Source organism: Somniosus microcephalus, chromosome 27 (assembly GCF_052327205.1).
Source record: "Somniosus microcephalus isolate GS21.2 chromosome 27, FLI_Smic_1.0, whole genome shotgun sequence".
Lineage (NCBI taxonomy): Eukaryota > Metazoa > Chordata > Chondrichthyes > Squaliformes > Somniosidae > Somniosus > Somniosus microcephalus.
The window spans coordinates 8,004,257-8,031,797 of record NC_141013.1 but is presented as its reverse complement, the minus strand read 5'-3'; the positions used below and the strand labels follow the sequence as shown (position 1 = coordinate 8,031,797).

The window sequence follows — 27,541 nt, the reverse complement described above, 5'->3', positions numbered from 1 at the left end:
TCACTGAAGAACGATCAGGAGTTGGGGTCTGGGCTAACCTTTCTCCTGCCTAGATCGGGGACAGAGGCCAATTGTAGCATTCTACCATCCAGGACAAAGCAGCCCGCTTGATTGGCACCCCATCTACCACCTTAAACATTCACTCCCTCCACCACTGGCGCACCATGGCTGCAGTGTGTACCATCTACAAGATGCACTGCAGCAACTCGCCAAGCCGATCCTTCATCGTCGCTGGGTCAAAATCCTGGAACTCCCTACCTAACAGCACTGTGGGAGTACCTTCACCACATGGACTGCAGCGGTTCAAGAAGGCGGCTCACCACCACCTTCTCAAGTGCAATTAGGGATGGGCAATAAATGCTGACCTTGCCAGCGACGCCCACATCCCATAAACGAATTTTTAAAAAACTCTGACCTTTTTGCATTCACGCATGATCCAAGGGGAGAGCAACTTTTCCCCTTCTCTCATCTGCTGTGAGTTACCAATGTTTCACCGTCATGAAATTGCTAAGGGGACTAGGTGTTGCAATGGTGTAGATAATGGGTGCCGACCTCTGTATGTGGCCTTGAATGCAGCCCAGACTGATGGGGTGAAAGTTTCCTCTGTAGACTTAAAGGGTCCTATAAGAAATTTCAAGTCTCAATCTAATTCCTAGTAAGGTTGGTATGGTGCCACGATGCAAACTACAGTACTCATAATTCAGCACTAATGGACAGTCGCCCTCAACCTCCAATTCTACCACGGTGAAATGTCTCTATTACCCAGACCTGTCAACAGTGGCTGAATGATGACTGTGGTAAATGGGCAAATGCCACCACAGTGAGATTGGGAATAAAGCAAAGGAACATTTACATGCTATGCCTGGGAGTACTGCCGCTGACAGTGGGTGGCTGAAATAGGAATGTGTTCCATTTTCTAACACCAATATCGCTCACCTGAAGCATAATTTTTTTTTTTAAACTGAATTATTTGGATTACCCAAGCCTTGGATCAATTTTCTTCAAACTACTATTAGCTACACCCAACAAAGTCTGGATTTCCTATGTCAGAGTTTCCATCACTTGTCACTACGTACTTGAAACTACCAAGCTACAGGATATGAGTATAAGAAACCATGTGCCTTCAATACCTCAGTTGGTGAAACAGAGGACTACAGTGGAATATAGACCGAAGAGAAGAACAAGAGAGGGTCAATCAGCCCAGTGACACAGTCATTCTGACACACCACAAAAAATTACACTGTTGTGGACTTACCAACTTATTTAATCTCCTAAGGGAGCTGGAGAAACATAGGTAAACCTAAGGGGAAAAATGAAATTACTTCCTGACCCCCAAAGGCAATTGAGCATAAACTCCAGGATAATTGTTGTATTAAGACAAAGAAATTGAATAATAGTCCTCAAAACAAGGTCAGAGCCACAGGGATCTTTGTTAATGACTGAAATGAGTTATTATCATGAAAAGTGATTATAGAAGCATTTATCTATATAATTAAAAGTCTTGTATCTACTGCACTTGTGTAGATTATGAGAAAGTGCCCATCACATTTCATTGTGTCACACTTACTAAATGTCATACTTGCAAAGTGTCCAACACACTTGAAAATCCTGATTGGTTCAAATATCATGTTCGTAAACAGCAGCCAATCATTTTCAGTCGAGTGACACTGTTTGTCTCAAATACGATTAAACAGGAAGAAAGCTACAATGAACAAGCAACAAATAATAATGGTAGAAAAAGTACCAATCAAGAACAGACCAGCAGCAAAAAAAAAAGGCTCTCCGTGAACAGCCTGGAAGCAAGAGATGGACAAGCGATAAAATCACTCAATGTTTCCTGAATGTGCTTTCACATCACTGAAATATTTTTTTTAACATCAGAAACGCATGCAAAATCAAGTCATTCGTAACAAAATGATTAAAGACATGTCCATTCTGTGTTTGAAAGCTCTACAGCAATGTTTCCCTCCAAAGGTCTATCCCCCTTTCTGAGGCCCAAGGCTCAAGTTCTGCAATGTTTCTGGGGTGGGGTACTGTCTTTCTTGCTGATAGGAAAGCTGAAGAGTTAGTGGACTACAGTATAACACCCAGAAGCTACTTAAAGCTACCATTTTCTACTCAAACAAAGCAGGTTGCCAGCTTTACTCACAGAAATTCATGCCATACTATCCCAATGGTCAGTCTTGCTGGTTGTTGTGAAAGGTTTCAAACACCTTTAACTTTCCTTTAAGGTATAAAACAATTTTGATGGGGGGGGGGGGGAGTAAAACACCAGGATTTCTTTCTATTTGTCATTAAGATGCACAGTCTAAAACTAGGGGCCTGTGGCGTACCGATCACAGAAAGGACACAATCCGCTTTCCGGTCCGTAGACTATAAATCAGGCGTCATGCCTTTAAGAAGGATCACACCTTTAAGAAACTCGATCTGCAACATAGTTAAGCCCAGAGCGGGGGAGGAGCAGTCGAAGCTGTGCACTGATGAAAGGCAGTCGTACTTTGTGTAGTCTCTGACTCCATTTTGTGTTCAGCATGCAGCCTCAACAATTAAACCTTTTCTGTTGAACCTCTCCAAGTTCAGTATTTTTTGCTAGGAGTATGTAGACTCCTACATTGGTGACCCCGACGCTCAGGACGACTCCTAAGCATAACCATGGCTGACACAAACGCAGTTTCTGTGAAGCTGCCGGAGTTCTGGGAGAACCTGGCCACCGCCTGGTTCCTTCAAGCCGAATCGCAATTCCGACTCCACGGCATCACCGCCGACGCAACGATGTACAACTCCCTCCTCGCCTCCCTGGGCAGCTCCACAATCACGAAGGTCTGGACAACACTACAAAACCCTCTGGAGGAAGGCAAGTACGCACATCTCAAGGCCGCGCTCATTAAAAAATTCACAGCCTCCCAATTCTTGCGCAACTGCCACCTCCTCGACCTCCCGGGCCTCGGTGACTCCACGCCGTCAGACTTGCTCTCACATATGCTTGCTCTGACCGATGAGAAACCACCCGGCTCCCTCTTCCGCACACTCTTTATCCGCCAACTACCTCCCAGCATCCGCCCGGCGATCGTGGCGTCCAGCCTCACGGACCTCGAGGCCCTGGCCGACAAGCTCCTGTCCGCCAGCTCCAACCACGCCGTCACCCCCGACTTGGCCTCTGCAGCATCGGCGCATGCTCCACCCTCTATCGCGCGGCCACACAGCTCGGCCCTCACGTCCCCCAAGCCCTCCGACCCAGGGCTACTGCTACTTCCATACCCGGTTCGGCGCACGGGCACGCCGCTGCAGCCATCCCTGCACATTTCCAACCGCCCCCACACCGGCCTACACGATGGCCGTGGGGCAAGCAGGCGCGCTGCTGTACGTTACAGACAGCGCCTCCGGACGCCATTTCCTATGCGACACGGGCGCGCAGCGCAGCATCATCCTCGCGTCCGCCCTCGAGATCCAGCGAGGCGGCCCTGCGCTGGCTGCTGCCAACGGCACCGACATCCGGACGTACGGCACCCGCACCGTCACCATCGACCTCGCAGGCTGCCACTACCACTGGGAGTTTATCACCGCCAAGGTGCTCTCCCTGCTCCTCGGTGCGGATTTCCTGTGCGCCCACGGCCTGTTGGTCGACATGCCTCAGCGCCGCCTCGTGGACATGAACACCATGTCACCTATCCCGGGCGCCATGGCCCCCCCCAACCCGCCGAAATGGCGTGGCAGTGCCACGCCCGCTCAACGGACGACTACTCAGCACTCCTGGCTGAGTTCCCAGCCCTCACCAACCCAACCTTCTCCGCGAAGGTTGCTAAGCACGGGGTAGAACACTTCATCCCCACCACAGGCCCACCGGTGTATGCCCACGCCCGCAGGCTGGACCCAGCCAAGCTGGAGATCGCGCGGGCCGAGTTCGCCACAATGGAACAGCTCGGCATCATCCGCCACTCCAACAGACCCTGGGCCTCCCCACTCCACATCGTCACCAAACCCGATGGGGGATGGTGCCCCTGCGGGGACTACCGGTGCCTAAACAACGCCACCACGCCGGATCGGTACCCCATACCGCACATTCAAGACTTCTCGGCTAGACTGGCCGGCCGCTCAGTCTTCTCCAAAGTCGACCTGGTGCGCGGTTACCATCAGGTGCCAGTCCACCCCATGGACATTCCCAAGACAGCCATAATCACCCCTTTTGGGCTATTCGAGTTCCTCCACATGCCCTTCGGCCTCAAAAACGCAGCCCAGGCCTTCCAGCGGCTCATGGACTCGGTCCTCCGGGACCTGAAGTTCCTCTTTGTCTACCTGGATGACATCCTGGTAGCTAGTTCCTCCAAGCAGGAACACATTGAGCCGCTGGAACAGGGTGTGGAGGTGCTCGGTGAGCACGGGCTCATCATCAGCCCAGCCAAGTGCCAATTCGACCTCAGCAGGATCGAATTCCTCGGCCACCACATCACGCAGGACGGAGCCATTCCCCTGCCCGCCAAGGTGCAAGCCGTCCAGCAGTTCCCCCAGCCTACCACCATCAAAGGCCTCCAGGAGTTCTTGGTGATGATCAACTTTTACAACCGCTTCATTCCCGAAGCGGCCTCCCTCATGCGGCCCCTATACGAAGCCCTCCGGGGTAAGAAAGACAGAATGGCGATCGAGTGGTCAGCGGACATGTTGACCGCTTTTGACTCGACCAAAAAGGCGCTCGCCGACACCACCATGCTCACTCACCCACAGCCTAACGCCAGGGTGGCCCTCACCACGGACGCCTCCGACCACGTGGTCGGCGCCGTGTACGAACAGTGGGTCGACGGGGCCTGGCAACCGCTGGCCTTTTTCAGCCGCCAACTGCGCCCCCCGGAGGCCAAATACAGCGCCTTTGACCGCGAGCTCCTCGCACTGTGCCTGGCAGTCCGCCATTTTAGATTTCTTCTGGAGGGCCGCCCCTTCACCGCGTTTGTCGACCACAAACCCCTGACATTCGCGATGGCGAAATCTGCGGACCCGTGGTCAGCCAGGCAACAACGCCAGCTCGCCGCGGTGTCCGAATTCACCACGGACACCCGGCACGTCTCCGGTCGAGACAACGTGGTGGCCGACTGCCTATCCCGCCCCGCCGCCCACCTGGCAGTGGACTATGCTCAACTGGCAGCGGAGCAACGCACCGACCCCGATCTGCTCTCCGCGCCCACAACCCTCCCAGGGCTGCGACTGACCGACGTCGCCTGCGGCCCATCCGCCGTCACAGTCAAATGCGACACCTCCTTGGCGCAACCCCGCCCCATAGTCCCGGCGTCCTGGCGAAAACAGGTGTTTGACATCATCCACGGCCTCTCACACCCTGGCACCCGCACATCCATTAGACTGGTGGCCAACCGATTTGTCTGGCGTGGCCTGCGCAAAGACGTGCGCATCTGGTCCAGATCCTGCATAGCTTGCCAGCGTGCCAAAATCCACCAGCACGTCAAAGCCCCACTCGAGGAGTTCACCGTGCCAGAAAGAAGGTTCGACCACGTCCACATCGACCTCGTCGGCCCCCTGCCGCCATCACAAGGTCACACGCACCTGCTGACAATCGTGGACCGTACCACTCGCTGGCCCGAGGTCATTCCACTGACGTCCACCACCACCGCCGACATCGCGAGGGCGTTCATCGGTACCTGGGTCGCTCGGTTCGGCATCCCCTCCGACACGACGTCGGATAAAGGCCCGCAGTTCACCTCTGATCTGTGGGCCGCCATCGCCTGAAACCTCGGGGTGGCCGTTCACCGCACCACGGCTTACCACCCCCAAGCCAACGGACTGTGCGAGCGATTCCACAGGTCCATGAAGGCGTCCCTCCGCGCCAGCCTCGAGGACGAGGCTTGGATCGACCGCCTCCCGTGGGTGCTACTCGGCCTACGCTCCGCGGTCAAGGAAGACCTGCAAGCCTCGGCGGCGGAACTCGTGTACGGCCAGCCGCTGCGCGTACCCGGAGAGTTCCTGCCCACCACCACGACCCCCTGGTCGGCTGACCAGCAACGCCGCGCTTTCGCCAACCGAGCACAACAGTTCGCTCCGGTACCCACTGGCCGGCACGGCGAACCAGCAACCCGCGTACCACCTAGCCTGCACATGGCCAAATTTGTTTTCGTGTGCCATGACGCCCACCGAGGACCTCTACAGCCCCCATACGACGGACCCTACAAGGTACTCCAGATGGGGAACAAGTTCTTCCTCCTCGAAGTGGGCGGCAGAACTGACAAGGTGTCGGTCGACCGGCTCAAGCTGGCGCTCCTAGAGCCCGACGAACCCGTTCAAGTGGGCCAACCCCCACCGCGGGGCAGACCACCTAAGAGCCCGACGCGTCCGACCGCCCCCCTCCCGACACCAACCGCCAAGAGCCGTTCCGGCCATGCCATCAAGCCACCACGCCGGTTCGTACACTCCCTACTAGCGGATTCTGGGGGGAGCTGTGTAGCGTACCGATCACAGAAAGGACACAATCCGCTTTCCGGTCCGTAGACTATAAATCAGGCGTCATGCCTTTAAGAAGGATCACACCTTTAAGAAACTCGATCTGCAACATAGTCAAGCCCAGAGCGGGGGAGGAGCAGTCGAAGCTGTGCACTGATGAAAGGCAGTCGTACTTTGTGTAGTCTCTGACTCCATTTTGTGTTCAGCATGCAGCTTCAACAATTAAACCTTTTCTGTTGAACCTCTCCGAGTTCAGTATTTTTTGCTAGGAGTACGTAGACTCCTACAGGCCATAAATAAAAAGATAGTCACTAATAAACCCAATAAGGAAGTCAGGAGAAACTTCTTTCCCCAGAGAGTGATTAGAATGTGGAACTCGCTACTACGTTGAGTGGTTGCGGTGAATAGTGTAGATGCATTTAAGGGAAAGCTAGCTAAGTACATGCGGGAGAAAGGAGTAGTAAAACATCCCAAGGTACTTCACAGCAGTGTTGCCAAACAAAATTTTACACCAAGCCAAATAAGGAGACATTAGGACAGATGACCAAAAGCTTGGTCAAAGAGATAGGTTTTAATGAGCATCTTAAAGGAGGAGAGAGAGCTAAAGAGGCGAAGGTTTAGGGAGAGAATTCCAGAGCTTAGAGCCTAGGCAGCTGAAGGCACAGCTGCCAAAGAAAATCGGGGATGTGCAAGAGGCCAGAATTGGAGGAGCGCAGAGATCTCGGAGGGTTGCAGGACTGGAGGAGGTTACAGTGATGGGGAAGGGATGACACCATGGAGGGAATTGAAAACCAGGATGAGAATTTTAAAATTGAGGCCAAGAACAGACATATAAGCGCTTGACGGCCCCATGATCATTCCTAATTATTTCCATCATCAGGGTAGGCTGCAGGTTTTCCCACATTTCTCGAATAACAGGGCAAGGAAACTTCACTTCCCATAACTTTTCTGTGGTAATGCATATTTTCCTCATATTAGAGAAGAAAAACAATATATTCAAGAAGGAGTTAGATATATTTCTTAAGGCTAAAGGGATCAAAGGATATGGGGAGAAAGCAGGGACAGGGTACTGAATTTGGATGATCAGCCATGATCTCATTGAGTGGTGGAGCAGGCTCGAGGGGCCGAATGGCCTACTCCTGCTCCTAGCTTCTATGTTTCTATCACCAAATTTTCATAGATATGAATCAGTGATGTGGTTTCTGGCCCAGATATATGTGTGTATTCCATCTAAACTACCTGCTCCTAGCTATGCTATAACTAATTTTAAATGATCACAGTTCTGGCAAGCTATAAATTCCAGTAAAGAAAAATTAGAACGTAGAGTCTCTTATGAAATCAAACAGGACAGACCTCCAAACTGTTACAATCTATAACAAGTGGTTTTCTAAGACTGATCAATTTCCTCTCCTCCTCTTGTGAGTGTTGGGTTATCGTTCTGTGGGTACGGATCGCCTCCCAGTACCTAGTGGGTAAAGGCCTGTGTAGTACTAAGCTATATGGACGAGAAGGTCCCAAGTTCGATTAGTGGTCTGTGCTGCATTATTTAATTTCAACCAGAGCAGCTACAATTAGCCTCGGGACCCTTAAACTACTGAAAAATCAACTGTGGCTTCAGTGCAATTCTCTATTCACCAACCATTGCTTAAAATTGTGTGTGTGGATACTGGATGAAAGAAAGAAAGAAGAAAGAACTTGCATTTCTATAGCACCTTTCACAACCTCAGGACATTCCAAACCGCTTTATAGCCAATGAATTTATTTTTGAAGTGTAGTCACTGTAATGTAGGAAACGCGGCAGCCAATTTGAGCACAGCAAGGTCCCACAAACTGCAATGAGATAATCACCAGATCATCTATTTTGTGGGATAAATATTGGCCAGGACACCAGCGAGAACACCCCTGCTCGTCTTCGAAATAGTGCCATGGGATCTTTTACATGCACCTCCAATAGTACAGCACTCCCTCAGTATTGCCCTGGAGTATCAGCCTAGATTTTGTTCTCGAGTCCCTGGAGTGAGGCTTGAATCCACAATGTTCTGACCCAGAGACGAGAATACTACCAACTGAGCCATGGCTGCTGCTTGGCATTGGCCTGTGATGGCCCACAGTTCGACAGTCTGCCAACATTTTCACACAAAGAATGGCTACTCAGGCAAGCTACAGATGCAAGAGCATCTGCACCAAAAACTTGCATTAAATGTATGAATTATACCAGAGCAAAAGCCAGAACCTTCAGCAGAGTAGGCGAGAAATCGGGGGCGGGGGGGGGGGGGGGGAAATTGCAGCATTAAAATGAGTGACATATAAAGGAAACATAAATATGTATAATTTGCTATTGCAATGTACGTCACAGTTTTAGGAAATCAGCCATATCATTAGACACAGTATAGATCTCTATTTCCTAACTGTCAGGTCCCAGTTAGTGATGTCGTTCTGTCTTCCTCCAATTTTGCATTGGAAGCAAACAATCTTGTCTGCAATTAACTTCCAGGGCCACCTGAGACTGCACTGTTCACATTAAAGCAATCCTCTTTATCATTGCCACTCTTTCTTCTAAACATCTAACAATAGATGGGAAGTGAACCTTAATGAAGGGGGCTCTCAATACTAATCCCCTGAATGATATGATTATATTCCAACCCCTGACCTCCACCAGCCTCCAGTCCATCCTTCACAGTGATCAACACCAGGGGTGTGCAAGGTCTATCGACTTTCATGTAATACAAGAAATTATTTCAGTTGCTTAATTGTTACACAGTGGAAGTGTTAGGCAAGAAATCAAGCTTGGTTTTTAGTGCTGCAAGCAGCAGAGAATTGCTTAAATCAATACGGTAGTTTGTCAGGCTCATTCTCAAAGGAGACTGCTCATCACTGTGCGGTCAGGAGGCCCTATTGTCTGTCTTTATTGAATAACAGGTAAGCAAAGTCAGCAATGCACATTATCAGAAATCAAACAAGCTAGCTGACGAGTGGTTCAGCCTCTCAGTGAAAGGCTACATTCACTGTCTGGTAATTAAAAAACATTTTATCAGCTTGTACTCAAGATGGGAACCCACAGCAAGAGCCACTGACAGGGCTAAATACCAATGAACGAACATTATCGTACTCTAAAATGAACATTTACACGTCTAAATGCAGTGATTTCAACTGTCCACTAGGGCTGTTAGTTGACACACTTTTACATGAGATGTCTTGTCATTTTAAAAACATTTAAAATTTAGTTTCTAACATGTTATTGAGAGTTCCGGGTCTTTAAAGCATTTCTAGCAAAACTCTCAAGACATCCCAAAGCACATTATGCGCAACGAATTACTTTGAAGTACAGTCACTGTTGCTATGTAAGTTAACACAACCATAATTTTGTGCACAGCTAGATCCCACAAACAGGAATAGGATGAATGACCAGTTATCTGTTGTTTTGTGGTGTTGGCTGAGGGAGGAATGCTGGCCAGGACACCAGTGGGATTATTTTGGTGAAAGGATAAAAACAGGCGCTAAATGGGTGCTGTGGTAATAAGGCACGCCAGTTTGAAAGTCTGGAGGTGCTAAAACAGACACCTGCAGGTTTAGTATTCAAGCGCTGATTAGACACAATTTCCATGGCGCAGTATACATGGGCTCCACACACCTACTTCCACTGAAGGTGTGCGGGCTGACACACAGCGACACGTTACAGGATGGCTCAGAGACCAAGTGAGAGAGCGCACAGGTTCTCGGACGCAGCACTGGTGGTCCATGTGGAGGAGGGATGTCCTGTACCCATGGGGGGGAAGGAGGCCCACTTGCTTGTACCAAATTCCTCTCTACATGGCTTAACACATGCATTACTATAGAAACGTAACCACCTTAAGCAAAGTAGAATTCTGACAATTTTCTAAATCTGTTTAAATGAATCCAACAGCATCAGTTGTATCCTATAATGAGAAGCAATATACACCCAACTTTATATATTTTAATAGTTAGTACCCACCACTTACTATTTTAAAGTAATTTCTTCTGACTTGCAACCCAGTATTTGGGAGATGCCCCACCCTAGTGATTTAGGGGCTCAAACTACAATTAGTGTAGTTCTGAATGAATACAGGAAGCAGCAGGTGCTCAGTCCATCATGGTTCGTGCGCAGTAGTGTAATGCGAGTTCGCCACAGAATTCAGTTCATCAAACTATCTAAAATGTCTTCTCGACTAAGCAGGAGAAAATGTTAACAAGATTTTAGCCAGGCAGATTTTTTTGGTGTCAATTCCCCGCCCCCCCGTCCTCTTTCCAAACTCCTTTAAGAACCTCCTTAAATCCCACCCTCCTAACCTTCACTTCTTTGGCTCGGAGTTTATTTTACATAGAAACATAGAAGATAGGAGCAGGAGTAGGCCACTCGGCCCTTCAAGCCTGCTCCGCCATTCAATGAGATCATGGCTGATCATCCAAATTCAGTACCCTGTCCCTGCCTTCTCCCCATATCCCTTGATCCCTTTAGCCTTAAGAAATAGATCCAACTCTTTCTTGAGTATACTTAATGAACTGGCCTCCACCGCCCTCTGTGGCAGAGAATTCCACAGGTTCACCACTCTCTGGGTGAAGAAATTCCTCCTCATTTCAGTCCTAAATGGCTTACCCCTTATCCTTAGACTATGACCCCTGGTTCTGGACTCCCCAGCCATCAGAAACATCCTTCCTGCATCTAGTCTGTCCAGACCCGACAGAATTTTATAGGTTTCGATGAGATCCCCTCTCAATCTTCTAAACTCCAGTGAGTATAAGCCCAATCGACACAATCTCTCCTCATACGTCATTCCTGCCATCCCAGGTATCAGCCTGGTGAATCTTCGCTGCATTCCTTCCATGGCAAGAACGTCCTTCCTCAGGTAAGACGACCAAAACTGCACACAATACTCAAGGTGTGGTCTCACCAAGGCCCTGTACAACTGCAGCAAGACATCCTTGTTCTTGTACTCGAACCCTCTTGCTACGAAGGCCAACACACCATTTGCCTTCTTAACCGCCTGCTGCACCTGCATGCTTACCTTCAGTGACTGGTGCACAAGAACACCCAGGTCTCTTTGCACTTCCCCTTCTCCCAATCTATTGCCATTCAAATAATAATCTGCCTTCCTGTTTTTGCCACCAAAGTGGATAACCTCACATTTATCCACATTATAGTGCATTTGCCATGTTTCTGTCCAATCACCCAACCTGTCCAAATCGTACTGGAGTTTCATGACATCCTCCTCACAGCATACCCACCCACCCAGCTTTGTGTCGTCTGCAAATTTGGAGATATTACATCCAATTCCCTCGTCCAGATCATTAATATATATTGTGAACAGCTGGGGTCCTAAGACCGATCATTGCGGTGCCCCACTAGTCACTGCCTGCCACTCGGAAAACGACCCGTTTATTCCAACTCTTTGCTTTCTGTCCGCCAACCAGTTCTCTATCCAAGTCAATACCTTGCCCCCAATCCCATGTGCCTTAATTTTGCACGCTAATCTCTTATGCGGGACATTATCGAAAGCCTTCTGAAAGTCCAAATACACCACATCCACCTCTGTGAAGTGCCTTGGGACACTTTCTTTACATTAAAGGCACTATATAAGTTTCAAGTTGTTGTTTAATATCTCGCCTAAGTGGCCATTCTTCATGTGTGAGCTTAACTAGTGACTTTTGACAGGCTATTTAACCATGGCATGCTGACAGCCAAGCACCTACTTCAGTTCATGTGCTTTGTAACAACATAGTTGTTAATCTTCATTTAAATTGACAAATTAAAATGAAAACAAGAAGCTCTTCACAATCGATGTAGAACATGAAACAAGAAGCATTGTATTAAAAGGGTCAGATAAGAAATGTGTGCAGATATTCTTTTTCCAGGTAGTAAATATGTTGAACAAACTGCCACCAGATATGATTAACAAAACAGTCTCATACTCATAAAAAGGAAAGGATTGGTCTTTTCTTGAGGGAATGTTATCCTGTACTTTTTCCTTCCTCTTCTCCTGAAGTTGCTGATCCTGTGCTAGGACACTTCCTTGCAAGACAGTCCCTTTCTGGTACTCTGGTCTAGTAGGAGCCTCAGCAGCAAGTCTTGGCACACGATTCAATTATGGGAGCAGTACAACTGAGCCTGATCCCTGGAGGGAATGATACTGTTTAATTCAACCCCCTCATTTTTGTAAACCCTTCTAGTCTCTTTGAGCCACAGATTTCTTAAGTGCTTCTAGGCCTCTGCTCCTCTTGGGCCAGCCACTGGGAGGACTTCCCCTCTGCTTTTTCTGGCCTGCCAAGTGAGAAGGAGCCTGCCCTTTGCCTGGTGACCACATCAGCATGGCTGAAGCTCCATCCCCGCTGGGTCAAAATTCTGGAACTCCCTGCCTACCAGCACTGTGGGAGCACCTTCACCACACAGACTGCAGTGGGTCAAGAAGGTGGCCCACAACCACCTTCTCCAGGGCAATTGGGGACGGGCAATAAACGCCGGCAATGCCCATTTCGTGAGAAGGAATTTTTTTTAAAAATCAATGAAGCTAACAAATGGGGGAATGGAACCCATGTCCCACAGTTAACCTGGTTTTATTGGTGGCAGATAGAATAGCATTAGGAAAATTTGGCGATTAGAACTTGAAACATTTCAAACCAAAATTAGATTAAATGGAGATGAGAGAGAGGAGAGAAATGCTGACATGAACCGGTGGACAGCATTACACAGCAATGGTTTTCAGTGTGTGCAGCCGCACAACATTCACAAAAAAATAGCAATCTCACTCAGAGGGGCCCACAGGGATGGCTAGTTTGAAGGCCCACGGTTGTGACGAAGGGAATTTCACTCGGCATCCAACCCAAGAGTTTGCAATAGTTACCGGGTGTGAAAGAATTCACCTCCACATCCTGTAAAACCCTCACCTAAAGAAGGAACCCCCCCCCCGCAAACAAACTAGGACCATATAAATTATATTTCTATTGAAAGGCTACGCCGTATACCAGTAGCACTAACATGTCGTACAAAACTGAAAGAGTTTAACAAAGATGGTTGTCTTTAAGTTTTTTACGAAAAATAAATCTGGAAGCAACATTTTATTTAAGTTTCACAGATAAATACTTTATTTTTCAGTTATTGCACTAACTCTAAGTCTCCTCCTTTGTGAACTCAAGACCAGTTGCTAGCAGTACGGTGTTTAGTGTCTGGCTGATTTATCTTCCAGGTAGAGGAAGTAGATTTTCACTGGACCAGAACTGGTGTGAACATTCTCAGTGACTCTGATAAGAAACCATGCGCCAATCCCATAGGCCAAACAGGGTATACCTGGATAGTTTCAGGAAGTGGAGAAAAGGAGAGGGAAAGAAAAAAAATGGGTTACCTTGTACAGCAGATTCACCGGTGCATAAGGCACTCAGTTTCAGTAAAATGTCATGTTTTTCCCTCTTTTCTGACGCTGTCGACTCTTGCTCAGGTACTGATCCACAGCCTTTAGGTTCAATGGGGAAAAAATTGAGTCGCGCCCCATTTGGGGCGCTAACTTTGTAGCGCCCCGAAAAAATTAGCATCCCCGCGGCTGAAATTGAATGGTAGCGCCCCAAGAGGGAAGCGGGGCGCTACTGGAAGTGCCCCGCCTCCCTCTTGGGGCGCTGCGAGGGAATATTGCGGCGCTACGTGCCGCGGTACTGCAGGTCTTCCTCCCCTTCTTAAAGGGGAGGGGCCCGGCGCAGCGCATCCCAGCTGGGCCACCAAGGATCGGAGTGCCGGCAAAAGAGCCCGGCACTGAAGAGAAGTGCCGGGCTCACGGAGCGCAGCCGGCACTCCGCGGGGGGGGGGGGGGGGGGGGGAAGGCCAGGGACGGCAACGGGGGGCAGGTGCTGGCAGGCGGCCGGCAACAAAAATGGCCGCCCGGCACCTTGCCTTTAATTAGCACCGGCCGCAGGTAGGCCCCCTGACCCCGTCGGACATAGCGTCCGGCGGTAAGTCAGGGGGCGCTACCGAAGATTGGGGCCGGAGTGCTGCGCACGGTGATGACGTCATCGCCAGCGGCGCAGCACCACGGGGCGCTAACGGTTGCTGCCGCCGTTAACCTCCTGCTAAATTTCGTAGGAGGCGTTAGTGACGCCCTCTTAGGGCGCTAATGGGAGGTGCAAATCAACCGAATTTTTCCCCCCAACATCTCCAATACTCTCGTCAGCCACCCCACCTCCACTCATACATTACAACTCATTCAGAATGCCTCTGCCCACGTCTTTACACCGCACCTCCATCATCCTGGTTCCAATGCTCTGTGTACCTTTCCATATCAATTTCCAAATGCCTGATCTTCACTTCAAACGCCTCTATGGCCTTGCCCCCACCCCACCTCATTCAGCTCCTCGTCTCTGATGGCACCTTTCGCTCCTCTAACACCATTCTCCTGTTTAGTCCGACTGTTCCCCATGCTCTATGTTCCATCACTGGTGGCCACTCTTTCAGCCATCATGTTCCCTACTCACTGGAACTCTCTCCCTAAAAGCCTCCGCCTTACCACCACCCCTTTCTGCTTTCAAATGCCTTCTCAACATTTTTCTCTTCTCAAAACTTTTCTAGCCCAAACCCCTAATTTTCTCTCGGTGTCTCGTTTCTCTCTTCTCTGTACTGTAAAGTGTTCTGGGGCTCCGTTCCAAAATTGAGGAACTCTATACAAATACAAGTTGTTACTGACTTCATAAACCAATTTTACAGCAGTAACTGCCACTATAGTTTTCAATCCTCAAAGAACTCACCCAGGTTAATAACTTTCAGTGCAGTGAAGAACTTGTTCTCCGATTCCAGGTTGTACCTGGGTGCCATGGAGCAGTGATACTTGATGTACGGGAAGCAGCCTGTCCTGAGGATGTGGTAATTGATCCCTTTGACATCCCAGTTAAAATGCGAGAGTCCAAACTGGTCATTTTCCACAGAGCTGTATTTAACAAAGTACGACGTCCAATGGGGGAGCTTTCTCTGAAGTAAATGTTGTGTTAGGACTTCAGACGCTTTGGGTTTTACAATATTGGACCCAAAGGAATAAAAGATTATTTTAAGTAGGGCACAATGAATCGTCTTCATTACCACAGCCATTGCTGTAAAAAAAAAGGTTTCAAAGTAAGTATCCCATCAACAGAGCATTGTTATTGAGAAATATGGACTGTAGCCACTCGTGAGGACAGATTCTACACAAGAAAATGTCAGCGAGTAATGGACACTTGAGAGTAATGCAAAACCAAAGGGTACAGATGTGTATCTTCGTGCAGAGAATACTCCACGTTAACTAGCAGCGGTTCATTCCAGCTGCTGACAATACACTTTCAGGGGAAGCCTTTTGATAAATTGAGAGGCTTGTGCATTTCTGCAGCTTCAATGATTTAGCGGAGAGGTGCTATCCAGTCTGTTAGGACTGGGAGCAGCACTAAACAGTGTTGTCACTGAGCTTATTTAGTATAATGATCTGAACACCCAAGAAAAATCAGGCCACTCACTGCGCATCTTCTGTAACACTTTTAAGTAAATCATGTCAAATTGTTACCACTACCAGTGCTTTACACACAACCCAGATTTGGAAGGACAAATTCTACGACAATACTGTTTGCCTTTTTTTCCACTTTGGGTGGACATTGAAGCAAAGGCGTTTGCCGCTGGCCTCGACAGAAGCTTCTCACAAAAATCTTGCGATCTCTGTGTCGAGAAGTTCGGGTATCCGGACAGGTAATTCAAATCACCGGAGTTTAGTGGGGATCCCCTAGTGCGAGCTGCTGTGATGTCAACAAGCTAAGTTTCTTAAAAATGTACATTTTTATTAAAATGGATAAATTTGACACTGCACAAACTTAAAATAAGCTTTTCAGGGCCATAACCTTTGCTTAGCAGTCAATACGCTGTTAAAAATCCCAGTTACACCTAATCCCTTTAGGTCTAACTTTTAGTGGGTAATTTAACAACGGTATTACAGAAGAGCTGAAGTTTTCGTCGGTTTCCCTGATTTGAGAGATTTCACAGATTGCCAGCTCTGTGGGTATTAATTAATCCCCAGTATTGATGGATCCGCAGTATTGATTGATTAATCCCCAGTATTGATTGGTTGATCCCAGTAGATTAATCCCAGTATTGATGGATCCCCAGTATTGATTGGTTGATCCCAGTATTGATTGGTTGATCCCAGTATTGATTGACTGATCCCAGTATTGATTAATCCCAGTATTGATTGATCCCAGTATTGATGGATCCCCAGTATTGATTGATGGATCCCCAGTATTGATTAATCCCAGTATTGATTGGTTAATGCCCAGTATTGACGGATCCCCAATATTGATTGATTGGTCCACAGTATTGATTGATTGATCCCGAGTATTGATGGATCCCCACTGGGTTTCCAGCGTTATTTCTCGCACTCCTTCTGAGGCTCACTCACTTCTCCCGGTGTGGACTCGGACCCGGCTGGAGACCGGGAGCTCCTGCTCTCCTTACTCGGCCCCCTCTCCGTAACCATGGCATCCTCGCCCCTCCGCATCTCAGTCCCAGCAGCAACAACGCCCTCCGCACATCGGTTCCGCCCCGGACTTTGGTTCCTACCCCAGCCAGTCAGCAAGCAGGAGCCAATCTGCTGACTTTCATATAGTTTTAAAAAGTTTGTGCACAATCTCACTTACAGCAACAATGAAAAGGTTTTGATGTGCTCGAAGTATAAAATAAGTATTTCTCTTTTGCTGTTCTATGAGAAGATGTTCCATTCAGTATCATACAAGGTGAGCTCAATGTTTTTTATATTATTATTTTATATTTATATTATAGGCAGATTATTATTTGACTGGCAATAGATTGGGAGAAGGGGAAGTGCAAAGAGCCCTGGGTGTTCTTGTGCACCAGTCGCTGAAGGTAAGCATGCAGGTGCAGCAGGCGGTTAAGAAGGCAAATGGTATGTTGGCCTTCGTAGCAAGAGGGTTCGAGTACAGGAACAAGGATGCCTTGCTACAGTTGTACAGGGCCTTGGTGAGACTGCACCTTGAGTATTGTGTGCAGTTTTGGTCGCCTTATCTGAGGAAGGACGTTCTTGCCATGGAAGGAGTGCAGCGAAGATTCACCAGGCTGATACCTGGGATGGCAGAAATGACGTATGAGGAGAGATTGTGTCGATTGGGCTTATACTCGCTGGAGTTTAGAAGATTGAGAGGGGATCTCATCGAAACCTATAAAATTCTGTCAGGCCTGGACAGACTAAATGCAGGAAGGATGTTTCTGATGGCCGGGGAGTCCAGAACCAGGGGTCATAGTCTAAGGATAAGGGGTAAGCCATTTAGGACAGAAATTAGGAGGAATTTCTTCACCCAGAGAGTGGTGAACCTGTGGAATTCTCTGCCACAGAGGGCGGTGGAGGCCAGTTCATTAAGTATATTCAAGAAAGAGTTGGATCTATTTCTTAAGGCTAAAGGGATCAAGGGATATGGGGAGAAGGCAGGGACAGGGTACTGAATTTGGATGATCAGCGATGATCTCATTGAATGGCGGAGCAGGCTCGAAGGGCCGAATGGCCTACTCCTGCTCCTATTTTCTATATATTCATTGAAATTCAGGCTAAAATCAAACTGGGGGAAATTAATCTGACATTTTTCCTGGTGAAAATTAAGTGTAATTTTTTTTAAAACCTCAGCTCTTACAAATGCTTTTGATTTTAATGGTTAGATTATTTTAAACTTTTCCCATTTTATCATTTTGTTATGCAGTTTGTTTTATATATTGTGATTGTTTACTGAAGAGGATATTAGTCTGGTCCTCTACGCAACTGAGAGGCACAGTTAAAGAGAGTGTAGGTTAACATTTTAATATTCCTGTTATAGAAAGTAATAATGTATTCTTCTTCTTACGCAGTCCCTCGGAACCGAGGATGACTTGCTTCCACATTAAAAATGAGTTCGCAGGTGACTGATGAGTCCAATGCGGGACCTACAGTCTCTGTCACAGGTGGGGAAGACTGTGGTTGAAGGGGCGGGTGGGTGGGGTGTATTACCCTCAGAAAAAGTAACAAATTACAGGTGATTCCTAAAATAAAACTCTTGAACTTTTTTTTTCCAAAATGGAGAATGTCCCAGTTCTGCAGGGAATGTGAATCCGTGCTGCATTGGACGCTGCCACAGCTAACCCTTTTGATTTTCTCTGCACACTGTAGCTCCCTGAATCCAAGCTCTGTACACTCCTTGCCAGCTGTCAGTCACTTAGTACTGTAAGTGACATAACTGGCACAGATTCTCAAGGCAGTTGCATTTTGTGTGTGCTTTGTCCAACTCCGTTATTATAGCAGTGTGTTCTTATTCCAAGTGATATAGTCTTCTCTCTTAGGCAGTTCCTCGGAACCGAGGATGACTTGCTTCCACATTAAAAATTAGTTCTCAGGTGACTGATGCTTCCAATGCGGGACCTACAGTCTCTTGTCACAGGTGGGGCAGACGGTGGGTGGGGTGCTTGGGTTGACTTGCGCTCCTTGTGCTGCTTGCGCTTGGCTTTCGCTTGCTCCCGGCGAAGAGACTCGAGGTGTTCGGCGCCTTCCCGGATGCTTCTCCTCCACTTTGTGCGGTCTTGGGCCAGGGATTCCCAGGTGTCAGTGGGGATGTTGCACTTTTTCAAGGAGGCTTTGAGGGTGTCCTTGAAGCGTTTCCTCTGCCCACCTGGGGCTGTTGCCGTGCCAGAGCTCCGAGTAGAGCGCTTGTTTTGGGAGTCTTGTATCGGGCATGCGGATGATGTGACCCATCCATCAGAGCTGATCGAGCGTGGTCAAAGCTTCAATGCTGGGGGATGTTGGCCTGAGCGAGAACACTGACGTTGATGCGCCTATCCTGCCAATGAATTTGCAGTATCTTGCGGAGGCAGCGTTGGTGGTACCTCTCCAGTGCTTTGAGGTGCCTGTTGTACATGGTCCATGTCTCTGAGGCATACAGGAGGGCGGGTATCACTACTGCTCTGTAGACTATAAGCTTAGTGCCTCATAACAGGTTAAAGGTGATGCTGAAATCCACTCATTTAACTTTGGGACCTTTCCTACAATCAGCGTATTTTTGAGAGTGTGTGAAGTCACTTGATGGGAAAGGGGGCATTGTCAGAGGTGAGTCAGAGAACGCGCAACCTTCTGACTCAGAGCTGAGCTACCAGTGAGCCAAGACTGGCACCCAATTCTACAAACGAGGGTTGTTGATAAAAGAGAGAAAAGTTTAAGGCAGGAGCGCCCAAGCTTTTTGTCTGACTGGATCTTTTAGATTTGTACCATGGAACCTGTGAGCCACATAAAAGTTTAAATCAATGTTCCCATTAATTTGCAGATGTTTCAAATTGCTGATACCAACATATGTCAGTGTTTCTGATTTAGGATATATCCACCAGTGAGGAAACAGCCCTTTCCAAACCTCCAGGCTCACGGAATTCAAACAGGGACAAACGAACAAGTAAGAAAGATAGGCACAAATGAGATTAAATAAAACAAGCTTATTGTGCCTAATGGCTTTTCCCAGTTTCCTTAAAAAAAAAGTGACAACGGAAGAATAAAATGTGGAATCCTATTCACAGTCCTCCATGTGATGTGATTGGGTTTGCCTTGCCAACCCTCCAGGAATTGAAGATTAATCTTCAGGACATTCCTGGGAGCGAAAACCCAGGAGAAAAATCATTGGGGCATTAAAAAAAAAAGTTTTTTTAAATTTGCTTTGAACTATTCTGTTTATTAGTTTAAAAAATATTGGAGATTGGGGTGGGGGGAGGCTGTTTGACAGTCAAGAATCATCCAATTGGGTAATGACGAGTCTGTCCGCTTTCCGATTGGCCGTGGGAGGCGGGGCGCCGCGAGGATGGACATGTCGGGCGACCAATGGCGGGAGTGTGGGGGGGGGGGGGGGGGGCAGTTGGAGGCAGGACATCATGTGATGAACCCTCCAGGAATACACTCAATCTGAGGTGGTGACCCTAGCTCTGATGCATCTCACCCCCACCAAGCATCTAAGCAAGTTTGGCAATGCCAATAATTGAGTGGAGTACGTTGTTGTATGGAGGTGCTATTGAACACAATGCAAGGTCATTGAATCTTTAAATACATTTAGCTTTGTTGCAAAAATGATGGAATCTCAAACTCGTGATTGAAATAGTAAGAACAAATCTAATTTAGAACAACACTAAAAGGTCAGATCGATAGAAAATAACACCAAGTTTAATATTAATATTTTTAACATAAATGGCATTTTTGTTATTAGCATTGGAGAGTGGTTGTCTATGCTCATGACCACGATATGGCACTAATTGACAGTCCTAAGAGCTCAAGACAGAATTGCTATGAAGGAACATACAATAAAGTTCAGGTAATTAGAATGGTCCGTTCAGGGAAAAGGGTTCATTTGCTGCGTGAAGCACTCAGTAATTTGTTGTCGTAGGGGAGCTCTGTTCATCTGAATTTCTGCATAATCCTGAACATTATAACAAGCTAGCCACTGTCTGTCAGTCAGTCAGCCCTGGTTTGGACATTTAGGCTTTAAAACTCCTTGTCAGAGGCAGCCATTTTGTGTAGAGTTCCCATCTCCGTTGCCATCATCAATGGAGATAGCTGTGGACAGCATTCCCTATTCGTGATGTCAGCAAAGTGGAGACGCAACAACAACAACTTGTATTTATATAGCACCTTTAACATAGTAAAACATCCCAAGGCTCTTCACAGGAGTATTAAAAGACAAAAAAATTGACACCAAACCACATAAGGAGAAATTAGGGCAGGTGACCAAAAACTTGGTCAAAGAAGTAGTTTTTAAGGAGCATCTTAAAGGAGGAAAGAGAGGTAGCGAGGCGGAGAGGTTTAGGCAGGGAATTCCAGAGCTTAGGGCCTAGGCAACAGAAGGCACGGCCACCAATGGTTGAGCGATTATAATCCGGGATGTTCAAGAGGGCAGAATTAGAGGAGTGCAGATATCGTGGGGGGGGGGGGGCGCTGTTGTGGGGCTGAAGGAGATTACAGAGATAGGGACTCTACATAAAATATTTGCTCTGGGCTGCTTCTAACAAATAATGTAAAAGCAAACGGCACAAATACAGGAACAAGAGACAATTGTGACACTTAAAATGTTTAAGACTCTTTATGGGCCTGTTATACAACCACAAGTTGGTGACCTGACTGTGGACTACATTATAGCAAGAGATGCGAGACTACCTTCAGGGAGGTAGTACCACCCTGTGCATGGTATAACTCCAGTCCAATGCTAAGCCAATTTTGACTGTCAATGGAAAATTGCATTTATATAGCCATTAAACATTGCCACTCCAGGCTTTCTTTTAACTTTTTAGGAACTTGTTGAGTGGAGCTAGCACACAATATTGCCAGGTAGAGCTAGCTCAGATCTGCTAGCCCTCCGTTGAGCTGGGCAGATATCGGCATAATATAACAACACTCATAGGATATGCCTTTTTCTAAAGACCATTAAGGATGCACTGGGTTGCCCCAGTGTCATCAACTGAAGACCCATTTTTAAAATGTGGGCACTTTTTTTTTTACATGGGGCTCAACTAAAAGAACTTAGCCATAAAAAGAAACAGAAGGAATCTTATAAAAACTAAATGATAATATTGCTCCTGGTGTCCACAAAACACTCCAGTCCTTGTGGTGCCCACTAGTTCTCTTAATGGGTCTTCTAAAGTGGGTTTATCTGCTCTAAGGTGCAAGTCTAGGAACTACTGCCACTGAAGGTAAAAGTTGGAAGCACAGCCTGACAGAAAGGGATGGAAAAATGGTGAAATTGGAAATAAGAAGTACACCGCATGGGGTATATTGCCATGGTGATTTTGATCTGGACAATTAAATGTAGTTGGGGGAGGGGTGGGGGAGAGGGGTGGTTGCACCTTGAACAGTAACTTTGAGGCTATATTGACACAGTGTGGGATGGGGCATGAGTAGTGGTTGACAAGAGAAATTCGGGTGGGCAGTTGAAGATACTACACACTGGTCCAAATAGGATCAGCTGTGTTTCATTCCCTGTTATAATTACATGAATAATACTATGCTGCAGAAGAAGGGAGTTATTGTGCAATATGGTAATTGACTGACTAGTTCTAAGGTTTGGAAAAGGGTTGTGATTGTGGAATATTGTAATCAGATGAATAATTAATATTTTGTGAAAGGCATCTATTGTGAAATATGTTAATAAGACAGATGGAATATATTCAGGCCAGGGTGGTACTGAGCAGATATTTCTTGCATTTGGTGATGCTACTGTTGTGTCTACTCTCAATATATGTTAATTAGCTGGTATAATTTTCTTAATAAACAGATTCTCGGCAAGAGCAGTCGAGGTTAGGTCAATGAATCCCTTCAGAAAGGAGTTGGATAATTATATACTGAGATGATCAAATGGTCAGCAGGACACGATGGTTCCTCTGCTGCTGGGGTGGTTGGAGGGTGTTATTTGTGCAAGGCAGTAGAATTGAATAGTAGGTATACAAGGATAGATGAATATAGCCTTGAGGGATCAGAGACTACTTAGAGAAGAACCTTCAAATGGTTAGCATTCATGATGCGGTAGGAGTCTGTGGAAGTAGTGGGTTTTATAGGACAAGAGGCCTTTTCTGGTTCATAACTTTTAAGAACACAAGAACATAAAAAATCGGAGCAGGAGTAGGCCATTCAGCCCTTCGAGCCTGCTCCGCCATTTAATAAGATCTTTTACCTCAACTCCACCTTCCTGCACTATCCCATATCCTTGTGCACCAGTCGCTGAAGGTAAGCATGCAGGTGCAGCAAGCGGTTAAGAAGGCAAATGGTATGTTGGCCTTCATAGCGAGAGGATTCGAGTACAGGAGCAAGGATGTCTCGCTGCAGTTGTACAGGGCCTTGGTGAGACCACACCTTGAGTATTGTGTGCAGTTTTGGTCGCCTTATCTGAGGAAAGATGTTCTTGCCATGGAGGGAATGCAGTGAAGATTCACCAGACTGATACCTGGGATGGCAGGAATGACATATGAAGAGAGATTGGGTCGATTAGGCTTATATTTGCAAGAGTTTAGAAGAATGAGAGGGGATCTCATTGAAACTTATAAAATTCTAACAGGACTAGACAGACTAGATGCAGGAAGGATGTTCCCGATGGCCGGGGAGTCCAGAACCAGGGGTCACAGTCTAAGGATAAGGGGTAAGCCATTTAGGACTGAGATGAGGAGGAATTTCTTCACCTAGAGAGTGGTGAACCTGTGGAATTCTCTACCACAGAAGACAGTTGAGGCCAATTCATTAAATATATTCAAGAAGGAGTTAGATATATTTCTTAAGGCTAAAGAGATATGGGGAGAAAGCAGGGACAGGGTACTGAATTTGGATGATCAGCCATGATCTCATTCAATGGCAGAGCAGGCTCGAGGGGCCGAATGGCCTACTCCTGTTCCTATCTTCTATGTTTCTATCCCTTGAGTCCCTTAGTATCCAAAAATCTATCGATCTTTGTCTTGAATATACTCAATGACTGAGCATCCACAGCCCTCTGGGGTAGAGAATTCCAAAGATTCACAACCCTTTGAGTGAAGACATTTCTCCCAATTTCAGTCCTAAATGGCTGACCCTTATCCTGAGACTATGACCCCTAGTTCTAGACTCTCCAGCCAGGGGAAATAATCTCTCAGCATCTACCTTGTCAAGCCCCTCAAGAAGTTTTGCCACCAGTTATGTCAAGTGTGGTATTAAGGGCCCTGCAGTTGACCTCAGTACCCCTGGGCTAGGGTTGTGGGGAAATATTAACCATTCCTGGGCCCTGATCGTTATCCAATTCCTACTGAGAAGTGCACTTGTATGAATGTTAGGTGAGGACAGGATTGGACTAGTCCCTGATGCCCCTACAGTTGAATAACTGACTGTCTAAGCTCATACTTGAAGAATGGCCATTTGGACAAGATATTGGAGGGGGCTGTTGGGAGTCTGTGGAACTGTACTCGAGCAAGGGACAGTGTCTTCAAGAGTGGAAAGGGAAGAAATAAAAATAAATCAGCAAATTAAAAAAGGTTTAAAAATAAACTATCCTTTGCCATTGTGTCTTTTAGTTCAAGGAAATAGTAAGACCAGAAACTAGGCCACAAGAAATGTGTATAACTTTACAGGGCTCCTTACTGTGGTGCCATCAGTTCCTGGAATGCCTTCGTGCTGAAATGCTCGACCTACCTTGTTTCAGTGGCCATGCACACCTGCTTTCTGTGGGTCTCTGGATCTGTCATTGGAAATATCCAACCAGCCAGCGGGAGACTGGTGCCAGGCTTCGAATGTACAAATGGGAGACCAACGCGAGCAGGCAATTTCCGTCTGATTCTTCCAGGATCTGGGCTGCACCAAGTCACAATGTAAAAGTGCCCGTTATGTTTACACCCAAAAGGAATCCACAGCCGCGATTTTGCTGGCGCTCAAGAGGGCGGGTTTGGAGGCGGGTCAGGTGTTAAATTCAAAATGATTGACGGCAGGTTTGGAACCCGCCGCTAACCTGCCTCCACGCCAGTTTCCAAAGTGTCGGGTCTGCGCCTTCACAGCAGACCAGACACCAAGCGGCGGGAGAGACATTTAAGGTTGTTAACAGCTTGTTAACTCGTTAAATGCTTTTTTGCCAGGGTTATTCCATTTTCACACACTTTCAACGTGTTTCACGTCGTTCGGCAAACACGCCAGCTGAGTGTGCCGGGTCTTCCAACAAGCTGAATAGTTCACAGTTGCAAGTGCTGCATATAAACTTACCTCTCACATCAGTTCATTTTCAAATGGCCGAAGTTGCTGAATTCATGATTTGGAGGACACCTTTGAGCTTGTATTGAGGTTGAGTGTGTGCTGTGAACTCTATATGCACTGTCATCTCCTCGGAATAAGCTCTCTCCCCATTGACTTACTCCTGATAACATCACATCCTCAACTGCCCGATATAACAGCAGAATGGGAACCAATTATACTCTCTCATCCTGGTCCTCAGATTCGGAAGAGGATCATCCGCGGCAGCAGCAGAACCAGGCACAGCAGCAGCACCAACAAGAGCGCCAACCTTCTCCTCAGCCACCAGATGCTGCACAAAGCAGAGGCTGTCAGAGCTTGGGGCCGTCGGGGCTTGGCTCGCCCTCGCCGCAGGAGATACCCCCAACACAGGGTTTATAGGCAGAGGATGAGCTTCCGCAACATGAGTGAGCAGCACTGCTAAAGAAGGCTGAGACTTTCGCGAGAGGTAGTCGCAGACATCTGCAAAATTCTGGACCAAGACTTGCAGCCCAGAGGAGCGGGTGGCCATGCCTTACCAGTGGCTGTCAAAGTCACCACTGCCCTCAACTTCTTTGCGTCAGGGTCCTTCCAGGGATCAGCAGCAGACATTAGTGGCATCTCCCAGTCGGCCGCCCACAGATGCATCTCACAGGTCACCAATGTCCTCTTTGCAAAGTCCACCAAATACATCCACTTTTCAACTGATGAGGCAAGCGTTACCACGCGGGTGCTAGGCTTTGTCAATCTGGCTGGCTTTCCACAGGTGTAGGGCATCATCGACTGCACACGTGGTCATCAGAACCCAGTAGTATTCGTGAACCGCAACCCTCAACGTGCAGCTGGTGTGTAACCACAGGAAGAGCTTCATGCATGTGTGCGCAAAGTACCCTGGCAGTAGGGAGGGGGGCTCTTGATGGTCCTGTGGGAGAGTAAAGACATGATTTAGACATGTGATATGTAGGTTGCACACACATTCTCTTGTGCAAGTAATTAGCACTCAATCTCTAGGAACATCAGATCCCATGAGTCACTCCTGAATGCCAAATTAGATGTTTGGAAAATAATTCTGTCACCAGGTTGTTCGGCTGAGCCCGTCTCTCCGTCCTCCACTTCAAGCTCCTCAGCGCCCCCAACAATGTCCAGAGCCGACTCCTCGGCGTGGGTGAGCTGCGTCACAAATGGTGGTCCTCCTGTTCTTTCCCCCTCCCTCTTATTGCGGGATCTCTTTTCCTGCAATGAGGGACAGAAGTGCCGTTTTAGTGAGAGTGATGGAATGAGTGTAAAGAATGGATACTATAGATGTTTGGAGGGAGACTATGATGGAGTGAGATGCCAATACCAATTTCCCTTATTGTGAGTTGTTAGTTGTCATGGCATAACATTGAGAGCGAGTGTGAGGGGTGCATAGAAAGATAGGGATGTGATTCTGTACATAGGGAGAGAGGGATGGGTGACAGTGCAGGGGATGTTGGGGTGAGTTAGGATGTGCAGGAGTAGGGCTGGCAATGCAGATTGATGGAAATGTGAAGACAGGCACAGCAGAATGAAGTTAAGTGTGCTGTTATACTCACTTTTGCTGAACGCAGATCATTGAACCTCTTCCTACACTGGACCCAGGTGCGTGTACAGATGGACTTCACACTCCCCTCCACAGCTATTTGCAGCCAGGCTGCCTTGGTGTGCTGAGGGGGCTTCCTCCTTCCATCCAAAGGGAGCAGAACCTCCTTGTGCCCTCTTACTCCCTCCACAAGAACACGGAGGGAGTCGTCATCAAAACGGGGAACAGCCTTTGTTCAAGGAGCAGTCATCTCGGCAAACACCAGCATTCAGGAGTATCAATGTGTAAATGAAAGCCAAAGGGGACATGGCCCCCTTAAATACAACTCCTTCAAATACGTCATCGAAGGTGAGCAGCAGACCTGCACCCACTGATTGTGCCGGGTAACGCGCACAGCGGGCTTAATAAGCCCAAATCTATTCAAAATAGTTAGCTCAGAGCAGATGGAACCGGCAGCAGGTCTGCAACCCGCCAAACACCAAACCCGACGCGAACCTGCCTCCGGCCAGAAAATCCACCCCCAAGTTTCTGGGAAGGATAATCAGCCGATCCCAAAAACACATGCATCTAAATGTCTTGTGTCTAACACATCTGTCAACCTCAACAATGCCACAGTTGAAAGTGTCACACATACAAAGTCTGTATCACCTGAGTGGCTCAAACATCATATTCATCAAACAACAATAAATCACGATTGTACTTTAAAACTGTATTACAAAAGAAGCAGTCAGTACCTGCTGGTTTCTGTTGTCTTTCACGCCCTGGCACTGCCCCAAAGGGGAGGAGCTGAATATTTACAAGCAGCTGCCAATCTAGAAGT

At 47.5% G+C, this 27,541-nt stretch overlaps 1 protein-coding gene across 1 annotated transcript; it reads right to left on the bottom strand.

Moving 5' to 3' along the window:
- Window positions 1-13,507: 13,507 nt before the first annotated feature.
- c27h15orf61 (chromosome 27 C15orf61 homolog) lies at window positions 13,508-16,934 on the bottom strand. The gene is made up of 3 exons (XM_085968443.1): window positions 16,845-16,934; window positions 15,181-15,519; window positions 13,508-13,738 (listed from the first exon to the last, which is right to left on the bottom strand). Exons 2-3 carry the CDS (start codon window positions 15,515-15,517, stop codon window positions 13,611-13,613), a joined length of 465 nt encoding a protein of 154 aa, XP_085824569.1. The 5' UTR covers window positions 15,518-15,519; window positions 16,845-16,934; the 3' UTR covers window positions 13,508-13,610.
- Window positions 16,935-27,541: the final 10,607 nt, after the last annotated feature.

Coding starts and splice junctions, on each gene's coding strand:
- c27h15orf61 (XM_085968443.1), bottom strand. CDS start 15,517: ATGGCTGTGGTAATGAAGACGATTCATTGTGCCCTACTTAAAATAATC. Junction 13,739..15,180: donor ACTGAAAGTTATTAACCTGG/GTGAGTTCTTTG, acceptor GAAACTATCCAG/GTATACCCTGTTTGGCCTAT.